This window comes from Pollachius pollachius (genome assembly GCF_949987615.1).
Source record: "Pollachius pollachius genome assembly, chromosome: 16".
NCBI classification, from domain to species: domain Eukaryota; kingdom Metazoa; phylum Chordata; class Actinopteri; order Gadiformes; family Gadidae; genus Pollachius; species Pollachius pollachius.
The window spans coordinates 1,949,410-1,959,112 of NC_136949.1; the positions used below are offsets into that span (position 1 = coordinate 1,949,410).

Sequence of the window (9,703 nt, forward strand, 5' to 3'; positions counted from 1 at the left end):
CCGACGTCTAGTGGGACGGGTATCTCTGAACCCCTAGGCTCCTTACACAGGAAGTGACATCACAGTCCCTACAGGTGCATGTGACTCTTACAAATCCAATGTTGCCAGGCCATGAGAATTATTATAAATATTACGAAACAGGTCTTCTGTCGGATGTGTCCCCTGTTAAAAAATACCACCAATGTTGTTGTGTGGCAATTAAAGTTTCTATTCTATTTTTAAGATAGCAAACATGATTTGTTTTCGGTCTTCGTTTTATAAATCTGTAGTGTCGTACCCCCTAGGGTTGATGACACCGTAATGATACAAGCAGAGTGACAGAAGGATCCAATTAACTTTGACAGAACTTTATTCACACAAGAGGAGGACACGGAACACAAAGGAAGTCAAACTAAAAAGGCGCGCTCCGACACGGCGCCTCTCCTGCACGCTACGTTAATGAGCGGGGCGTGACCGGTTGTCATGGCGACTCCAGAATCTTGGCCGCTCCCACGCGAGACAGACGGTCCGCTTCCTCATTACCCGCGTAGCCCGCGTGACCCGGGATGTGGATCTGGAGAGAGAACCAGAGAGACAGACAGAGATTAAGAGAACCAGAGAGAGCAAGAGAACCAGAGAGAGCAAGAGAACCAGAGAGAGAGAGAGAGAGAGAGAGAGAGAGAGAGAGAGAGAGAGAGAGAGAGAGAGAGAGAGAGAGAGAGAGAGAGAGAGAGAGAGAGAGAGAGAGAGAGAGAGAGAGAGAGAGAGAGAGAGAGAGAGAGAGAAAGAAAAAGAGAAAAAGAGAGAAAGAGAGAGAAAAGGGGGGAGATATATTTTTGATCCTTAAATTTGACTTTAATTTGTAAAAAGAATACAAATAAAAATCGAAATACATAATAATTTTTTTATTTAACTTATTTAACTTTTTTCCCCTTGGCAATGTGACTTTTTTTTTTTTCATGCCAAATAAAGCCAGTAAAACTTGCATCTTGGGAGTGAGGGAGAGAGAGACAGAGAGACAGAGACAGAGAGAGAATGAGAGAGTGAGAGGGAGAGAGGAAGAGAGAGAGGCGGAGGCGGAGGAGGAAGAGAGAGGAGGACATGGAGAGGAAGTGAAAGAGGGCAACAGGAAGAAGGAGAGAAGAGAGGGAGAGGTTGAGGAAGGGAGGTTGGGAAGAGAAAGAGGATGTGAGGGTTGAGAACGTTACCCAGACGACCTCCAGCTGGGCGTTGAGGCGGTCCAGCTTCTCAAAGTCGTCCTTGTTGGTGACCTGACCTCCTGACTTCAGCCTCCAGCCGTTGGTCTTCCAGGTTTTCACCCAGGTGGTCACACCTGAACGAACACACACACACACACACACACACACACACACACACACACACACACACACACACACACACACACACACACACACACACACACACACACACACACACACACACACACGATGACTGCACCAGCTCGGAGGCTGATATGTCCATCGCACGTCTGGGTGAACACTCGAACAGGGACCCCTTTAAACTCACTCATGTCAAGGATTCCGTATTGGATTAATATGTTTAGGTTTTAAATGTACCTTCCATGCTCAATGAGTCTCCCTGGGTGTTGTGGCTGAGGAGTGTGGTATCAGAGTCTAGTGTTTGGAGGATCTCTCTAGGAGATGCTAAGGTCTGGCCATATACCGTTGATGGTGAACTTGCTGTCGGTGTAGATGACCAGCTTCTTGATGTCCTGCTCCTTGGCCTGTTCCAGAGCTCTGCAGGCCGCCTGCACCACAGGAGCACGCAGTAAATGGACTGCATCTATTGGCCACTCAAAGCGCTTTACAACATTGCCTCACATTCACCATTCACTCACACATTCACACACCGACGACAGTGTTAACCATGCAGGGCGACAGCCAGCTCATCGGGAGCACTCAGGGTTAGGTGTCTTGCTCAGGGACAACTCCAGCTAGGAAGAGTACTTACACATAGCCTGCCAACGGAAGTACTGCTAACAGCTTACTTAACTAGCAGTTTGCCTGCTAACGGTTAGCATGCTATCCGCTAGTACCTCAACAGCACAAAATATGAATGTTGCCTCGGCTCTCTGATGGGTCTAAAAATAAACCTTACCTGGATCTCGGCTCTCTGATTGGTCTGTCTTCCCCCCATACGATCTGCAACGTTCCTTCAGAATGAGAGAAGAACGTAAACAGCAGAAGCAGCTAAGAGGTGTGTGTGTGTGTTTACCCTGCATTCAATCCATCCCACTATGGAACAGAGACAGGTGAGGAGAGAGGGAGGGAGGGAGCCTCACAGTGGATGGTTCGGTCCCCAGTAAACTCCGATCCCTGCCCGCGCCCCCTTCCGTCCGTTATTAGAACAGCATCCGTCGGTATAGACGACCACAGCATCCCCTAGTGGACACCGCAGGAACAACACCACCGGCAGGTTTAAAAACACACTAAATCAGCTACCCCCAGAACAAAACCTATTATCTCTGAAGCATCTACTGTATCCATTTGATTGGACCTTCAATTTAAAACATCAACAATGTCCAACGACCGCGTATGCAAATCAGGGGACTGCCAGTGGGGTCTGCCCCGCAGGTTGGGAACCACTGGATGAGAAGTAAACCCAGGGGGACGTCTCACCCATGCGGGTGAAGCCGTCCCCCTCCTCCGAGGGGCAGGAGGAGGAGCAGCTGCTCTCTGGGGGAGAGCTCTCGACGGATCCCTTGAGCCTTTTGGAGGGAGACTCCGCCTCCTTGTTTGAGTAGCACCTCTTCTGGCCAATAGGGATGTAGTTGAGAGGCTCTGGCCCCCTCTTGGGAAGCAGGCTGAAGGACGCACCACCGCTGGAGGCTTCAGGACAGAACGCACAACACAGGATCGACTCGGGGGATTTTATGTGTGCCAGGAAATGCTTTGGTTTTTAGGTCAAAAACAATGTTGTTCGGAATTTGTATACGTTTTTGACATGTGATTATTATCTAAAGGTTATCCTTCATTTTTTAAGGAATGTATTAATCTATGCAAACAGAATGAACCATATTATTCATCACACGTCCCTGGATTGTTGGTATTATTGTAGCCTCTTCCTTCCTCTACTGTAGCTCCTACAACAACACACTAATTCCAGAGGGCAGATTTGGGTTACATATGAAAGCCATGAAAGCCAAAGACAACCTCTTTCACAACAAAGTTTTCTGGACTTAACAATAATCCCACAATGCATTGTATTCCAACTGTGCTCCTACGTATAGAGTCTGTCCTACCTTACAGCTACAGAGCCCTATAGTCCATCCTACCTTACAGCTACAGAGCCCTATAGTCCCTCCTACCTTACAGCTACAGAGCCCTATAGTCCCTCCTACCTTACAGCTACAGAGCCCTATAGTCCGTCCTACCTTACAGCTACAGAGCCCTATAGTCCCTCCTACCTTACAGCTACAGAGCCCTATAGTCCGTCCTACCTTACAGCTACAGAGCCCTATAGTCCCTCCTACCTTACAGCTACAGAGCCCTATAGTCCGTCCTACCTTACAGCTACAGAGCCCTATAGTCCCTCCTACCTTACAGCTACAGAGCCCTATAGTCCGTCCTACCTTGCAGCTACAGAGCCCTATAGTCCGTCCTACCTTTGACAGCGGTGGGCACCGCTGCTTGCTTCACTCCTCTGAAGAAGGCCCAGGCGTCTTTCTCTGAAGCAAACTTCTTATAAATCGCACACGGGAACTTCTCCACCTGGCTCCTGCACTCATCCCTGGACCAGGGAGGGAGATAGGAATCCACTCCGTTCAAGTTATCAGGGATTTGGTTTTCCTTCATCACGTTGTAAACTATCACAGACCAACGGTCTATGGACAAGTGTAGGGTCGCTGGGTATCTAGCTTGTTAGACATGCTTCAGATAACTGCTCTACTCAGGGTAAAATCAAATATAATAAAACATATAAAACAAGTACGGTTATACAATAAAACAAATAGATACATGTGTATATGTACACAATGTGTTCATACTACAGTAAGTGTTATTATGTGTGTGTGTGTATGTTATTATGCATGTGTGTGTGTGTATGTTATTGTGTATGCGTTTATCTGTGTGTGTGTGCGTGTGTATCTGTGTGTGTGCTATTAGGTGTATGTATGTATGTATGTATGTATGTATGTATGTATGTATGTATGTATGTATGTATGTATGTATGTATGTATGTATGTATGTATATGTGTATGTGTATGTGTGTGTGTGTGTGTGTGTGTGTGTGTGTGACTCACCAGCTGGTGTACACTCCGGGCTTCGTGCCCTTGTGCACCGCGTAGAAGAACTTGCCCTTCCCCACCATGTCGTCGGCCGAGCTGCACACCGTCCTGCGGACAAGAGAGCAGAGAGCGGACCATCTGAACATCAGTCGTCCACCCTCAGTCGTCCACCCTCAGTCGTCCACCCTCAGTCGTCCGCCTTCAGCACTGGAGGGCTGCCACACATGTTGTTGCGTCTCTGGTCTCTGTGTTTACTGTTCACAGCGCAACTCTCCGCCTGGCGTTAATAAAGACCCAACAAAGGGCGTACTGTTGGACAAACACACCTTGCACGACCTGACCTGACCTGACCTTCGAGTGTCAAATAATACCGATGTGAACTGTACGTACTGAAGATAGCTAGGTAACGGGCGGGTAATATACTCACTACTTCCGGGTTCCCATGATTCTCGAGGAGGATGAATTGAACTCTCGCGATGTTCCGGCCTCTTCCTTGGCCGTCGTTGACAGAGGTTGGTCATGCTATTTCTCCGAGGATACGAGCTTCTATGTTTTAATGTGTGAAACAAACATTAAATCGCCACATTTTTTACATTGTACGTTATCTCGGGGCACTGATGCCTTTGATTACCTAATGTTTGGTGGTGGATGGCCATTGTGTTTTTGTTATTAGGGGATAGTATTGTGGACGGGTTGTGGCTCCGGGGTCGGTCGTCCGAGGCCCCGCATTGGTTCCCGCTGCAGACCCGCTGGTTAAACGGCAGACCCGCTCTGATCTTTTTAATAGTAGACTTATTGAATTAGATAATGGGTGCGTGTTGTCTAGTGGCTGTAGTGTTGCCCTGTTTGCTGTTAAAACGCTAGCACCAAAGATACTGTTAGCATCAGGCTAGCGCGTCCAGGTGAACTACGACTATTGTCCCTCTCTCCCAGACACGTGGACCTTAAAAACGCTGATCTAAGCATGTCCTTATGCTGGTTCTCTGTCAAGTCAAGGCAATGTATTTATTTGTTGGTCGTTGTGCGTTCCACATGTGCATTACCATCACTGTTAGCTCTTTGCTAACCCAGCGTGCTGTGTTGGGACGAGGCTCACAGTGACCCGTTCCATCCCTTCAGACTGTTGGTTCACGGTGAGCTAATCCACCTTTCCTTCCGCAGACATAAAGGCCATGTTCAGTACAAGCGCCAAGATCGTCAAGCCGAATGGCGAAAAGCCAGACGAGTTCGAGTCTGGGATCTCCCAGGTAACGTTCACTACGTGTTAGACGAGTCAGCCATTCATCTTCACCTGTCAGCGACCAGCGTGTCCGTTGGAAAGTTTGTAGTCAATCGTCGGGACATTAAATGTCTCATCCCATGCGATGGCATTATTGTGTGTAAAAGTATGTTTCATGACTTGGTTTAATGTGCTTTAGGCTCTTCTCGAGCTGGAGATGAACTCCGACCTCAAGGCTCAGCTGAGAGAGCTGAACATCACCGCTGCAAAGGTACAAGCCCTGGAATGAAGTTGAATTGGTAACGTTTGAATAGTACTTGAGGTGTCTGGAGTATCGCGATCCAACGTGTAGCTTGCATGCAATGCTTCATGAACCATAGTCAAAAGTATTTCACATGTCCACTCGTATTTCTGCTTTGGTTCAAAGTGGTAAATCGGCCCAATGCTTCATGTGTTCCTTCACTTTTTCCTTTGGAACAAAATCGTTAATTTGTTATGTTTTGAAATGGGTGACTTTATTAATGTTTGCAAACGACGTGGACATCCTGTGAGTAGCTCTTGCATGGCTCTGTCCTTGTGGCGTATGGGAGCGTAGCGCTATGCTGTGACGTACATTCCCGTTCCACGACGTCGGAGAGCAAGCTCAGTCCCCGGCTCTCGGGCCGGTGAGGACGGGCGTTCTGTATATTCCTATAACTTCCTAGAGCCTTCTGGGCTGTGACTGGGGGGCTAAACCATGCAGGGCACAATCATTCATCCGTTAATGAAACGGTTGAATTTGAGTACGACGGCTCTTTCTAAAGTTTGTGGTTTTGGGTTGTCAGGAAATCGATGTTGGAGGCAGCAGAAAGGCCATCATCATCTTCGTTCCCGTACCTCAGCTGAAGTCCTTCCAGAAGATCCAGGTGCGGCTTGTGAGGGAGCTGGAGAAGAAGTTCAGTGGAAAGCACGTGGTCTTCGTCGCACAGGTGAGGAACCCGTTCTCTGACCTGGGTCAGTAGCTCAGGTCCACCGGCCGCCGCACCGCGGCAGGCGGAGGGCTTCAGCCCTGCCCCACAAGCTCCTTCTGTGTCGGAATTCTCATTTTAGTTTGCATACAATGCTTCATGAACCATATTCAAAGTATTGCAAAGTGCTAATTCGGCCACTGTATTCCTTCACGTTCTTTCTTTGAACAATCTTTGTCATGCTTGATATGGGTGACTTTCAAAGTTTGAAACCGACGTGGACATCCTGTGAGTAGCTCTTGCATGGCTCTGTCCTTGTGGCGTATGGGAGCGTAGCGCTATGCTGTGACGTACATTCCCGTTCCACGACGTCGGAGAGCGAGCTCAGTCCCCGGCTCTCGGGCCGGTGAGGACAGGCGTTCTGTATATTCCTATAACTTCCTAGAGCCTTCTGGGCCGTGACTGGGGAGCTAAACCATGCAGGGCACATGCCTCCATCTTTATCAACGGGCACTTACATTTTTGTCCAATTGCACCCTCAAACTACACAATTTTGTCCAATGCTTAAAGTAGACATCCTATCCTTCTAAGACATGTGCCATTTTGTCTGAGGGTGGTTGACAGGACTAGTCGATATGTCATCTCAGTATTGTTCTTTTTCCTCAGTTATTGTGTTAACATGTGCCTTTTCTATTTCTCCAGAGGAGGATCCTGCCCAAGCCCACCAGGAAAAGCCGTATCAAGAATAAGCAGAAGCGTCCCAGGAGGCAAGTCGAAACCCGATTACTAGCCTCGTCTATTATTGAAGATATTTTGTGTTGCTACTAAACCATTGTTGTAACCGACGTGGACATCCTGTGAGTAGCTCTTGCATGGCTCTGTCCTTGTGGCGTATGGGAGCGTAGCGCTATGCTGTGACGTACATTCCCGTTCCACGACGTCGGAGAGCGAGCTCAGTCCCCGGCTCTCGGGCCGGTGAGGACGGGCGTTCTGTATATTCCTATAACTTCCTAGAGCCTTCTGGGCCGTGACTGGGGAGCTAAACCATGCAGAGCACAACCAAATCTGGATGTTTTAATATATTTTTTTGTATCTTTTCTGTAATTGTCATTTCTGACAGCTCAAAACCTAAAGGAAGTGGTATCCCTGGAAAGTGTTTAAAGGGATGTACCGTAGTCCTTGTGTAGATAACGGTTGGGACTGAAGGCCAGTGTTTGGTTGTTGTTCTTGAATGGTTTTAAAAGTGTGTCCAGACATCTTTACCTACTGATGGACCACCGCCCTAGTTGTAAACATCGAACTATGATAATTCTACCTCGTAGCGAACGGTCACTCCAACTTAGTTATCCTCTCAAAGGGCCTACCAGTGGTATGGTGCAACGTGTTAAAAGTATTAGCTTTTATTCCGGATAAGGGTTTTATGTTTATCGATACTCTTTGTATATATTCCTTGGCTGACATAAGTGCCCCCATGACATTACGAGGAGCGGTAAAAGCCGTTCAGGACTTGGTTCGTCAAACCAAAAGGCGTGATAACCAAAGACCAAACAAGTGGGCTTGATCAGCCACGTCTCTGGCCGGGTGGATCATGACGTGGCGGTGGGACGCGGTGTGGCCTGCGTGTTAATTTAACCCGGGCCCTCGCCCCGCCGTCTCCCACGGCTAACCCGGGCAGCGCTGGTCCTCCGGTCCGTCGTTAACGTGCTCTGTGCCCCTACAGCCGTACCCTGACCTCCGTGCATGACGCCATCCTGGAAGACCTGGTGTTCCCCAGCGAGATCGTGGGCAAGAGGATCCGCGTGAAGCTGGACAGCAGTCGGCTGATCAAGGTGCATCTGGACAAGGCGCAGCAGAACAACGTAGAACACAAAGTGAGTTCCCATGACAACCCGCGTGTGTGTGTGACCGACGTGGACATCCTGTGAGTAGCTCTTGCATGGCTCTGTCCTTGTGGCGTATGGGAGCGTAGCGCTATGCTGTGACGTACATTCCCGTTCCACGACGTCTGAGAGCGAGCTCAGTCCCCGGCTCTCGGGCCGGTGAGGATGGGCGTTCTGTATATTCCTATAACTTCCTAGAGCCTTCTGGGCCGTGACTGGGGAGCTAAACCATGCAGGGCACATGCCTCCATCTTAACTAGGTAGTAGACTCGTTGAGATATGACCCGTCCCGGACACCAAGATGTTCATGAGATTAGGGGATGTTAAATGGAGGTTTGATATAAACTCTGTGATCATTGCATATTACAGAATGATATTGCTAGTGATATTACACTGTATGTATATGTACTGCATACTGCTATTGGTGTTCCTTGGTACTGCAGTGTGCCCGCTGTGACGTTTCCTCCGTTGTGCTTGCAGGTGGAGACCTTCTCAGGGGTCTACAAGAAGCTCACAGGCAAAGACGTTGTGTTTGAATTCCCGGAGTTCCAGCTGTAACATGCAAATTACAAAATAAATTTGTTTACTGTTGGTCACGTTTGACGAGTCCAATCTTTGAGTGTGTGTGATGTTTATCAAACGGGCATGCCCTCAAAGGGGAAATAAGCTATAGAATAAAACAACTCTTGAAAAGGGAGAAATTAATGTTGTATGATAAAATTAATCTACAACATTAAAGGATCTTTTTTCATTGAACTAACTAGTTTTCTCGTAATAGTAATTCTACGGTTAAAAATGGCGTCCACGAATACGAACACACTACCCATGAACTCTCACCAAATCGATGTACTCTGAGTTACAGCTTGTAAGTCGATCAGCGAAGTCACAACTTTTCTGTTTTGGGACCTCAGTGGTGGAACGAGCTCCTTACCGATGTCAGGACCGCAGAGTCGCTCACCAGCTTCCGCAAAAGACTCAAAACTCACCTGTTCAGAGTTCACCTCGACTCTGCATAGAAACCAATGCACAGCCACCATTGAATGTTGTACGTCCTGGCACTTGTACATTGCACTTATTCAAGGTACTTAATTGTGTAGCATCTACCGTAGCTGCTATCTTTGCTTTACATGGGGAATGGGTTAGCCTAGCGATTGTAATACTTGCACTTGGTTCTATGAACATCTTTACTGTACCGACAGCGATATATTGTTTCACTTATGACAAATTACTTATTGTAACAAATGCACTTATTGTAAGTCGCTTTGGATAAAAGCGTCTGCTAAATGTAATTTAAGGGCTAAAAATTCTCCCTGGAACGCCGTCTTCCTGCGGTAGGAAGGACGGGTATAGTTAGATTTTGCTGCGTTATGGGTAAGGGTTGCTACTGTGTTGGTTGGGGTTAGTGTTACTTAGTGTATAGGGGCAGACTTCC

At 47.8% G+C, this 9,703-nt stretch overlaps 2 protein-coding genes across 3 annotated transcripts; one reads left to right on the forward strand and one right to left on the reverse strand.

Annotated features, from left to right (window-relative positions):
- Positions 1–341: 341 nt before the first annotated feature.
- rnaseh1 (ribonuclease H1) lies at positions 342–4,639 on the reverse strand. Of its 2 annotated transcripts, XM_079753627.1 has the most exons (9): positions 4,552–4,639; positions 4,241–4,333; positions 3,605–3,729; positions 2,619–2,828; positions 2,282–2,381; positions 2,098–2,152; positions 1,663–1,747; positions 1,188–1,312; positions 342–553 (listed from the first exon to the last, which is right to left on the reverse strand). In XM_079753627.1, the coding sequence occupies exons 2-9, from the start codon at positions 4,306–4,308 to the stop codon at positions 461–463; spliced, it is 861 nt and encodes a 286-aa protein (XP_079609753.1). In that variant the 5' UTR covers positions 4,309–4,333; positions 4,552–4,639; the 3' UTR covers positions 342–460. The 2 variants fall into 2 exon arrangements, with proteins under 2 accessions (XP_079609753.1, XP_079609752.1); XM_079753626.1 differs by having other exon boundaries at positions 4,241–4,639.
- Positions 4,640–4,697: 58 nt separating this feature from the next.
- rps7 (ribosomal protein S7) lies at positions 4,698–8,862 on the forward strand. Its single transcript, XM_079753631.1, has 7 exons — positions 4,698–4,737; positions 5,387–5,472; positions 5,644–5,715; positions 6,269–6,412; positions 7,094–7,158; positions 8,112–8,262; positions 8,752–8,862. The coding sequence occupies exons 2-7, from the start codon at positions 5,398–5,400 to the stop codon at positions 8,827–8,829; spliced, it is 585 nt and encodes a 194-aa protein (XP_079609757.1). The 5' UTR covers positions 4,698–4,737; positions 5,387–5,397; the 3' UTR covers positions 8,830–8,862.
- The last annotated feature ends 841 nt before the right edge of the window (positions 8,863–9,703 follow it).

Coding starts and splice junctions, on each gene's coding strand:
- rps7 (XM_079753631.1), top strand. CDS start 5,398: ATGTTCAGTACAAGCGCCAAGATCGTCAAGCCGAATGGCGAAAAGCCA. Junction 5,473..5,643: donor TCGAGTCTGGGATCTCCCAG/GTAACGTTCACT, acceptor AATGTGCTTTAG/GCTCTTCTCGAGCTGGAGAT. Junction 8,263..8,751: donor AGAACAACGTAGAACACAAA/GTGAGTTCCCAT, acceptor TTGTGCTTGCAG/GTGGAGACCTTCTCAGGGGT.
- rnaseh1 (XM_079753626.1), bottom strand. CDS start 4,371: ATGTTCAGATGGTCCGCTCTCTGCTCTCTTGTCCGCAGGACGGTGTGC. Junction 2,829..3,604: donor GGTGCCCACCGCTGTCAAAG/GTAGGACGGACT, acceptor TCTGTCCTGAAG/CCTCCAGCGGTGGTGCGTCC. Junction 2,153..2,281: donor TGGGGACCGAACCATCCACT/GTGAGGCTCCCT, acceptor CTCATTCTGAAG/GAACGTTGCAGATCGTATGG.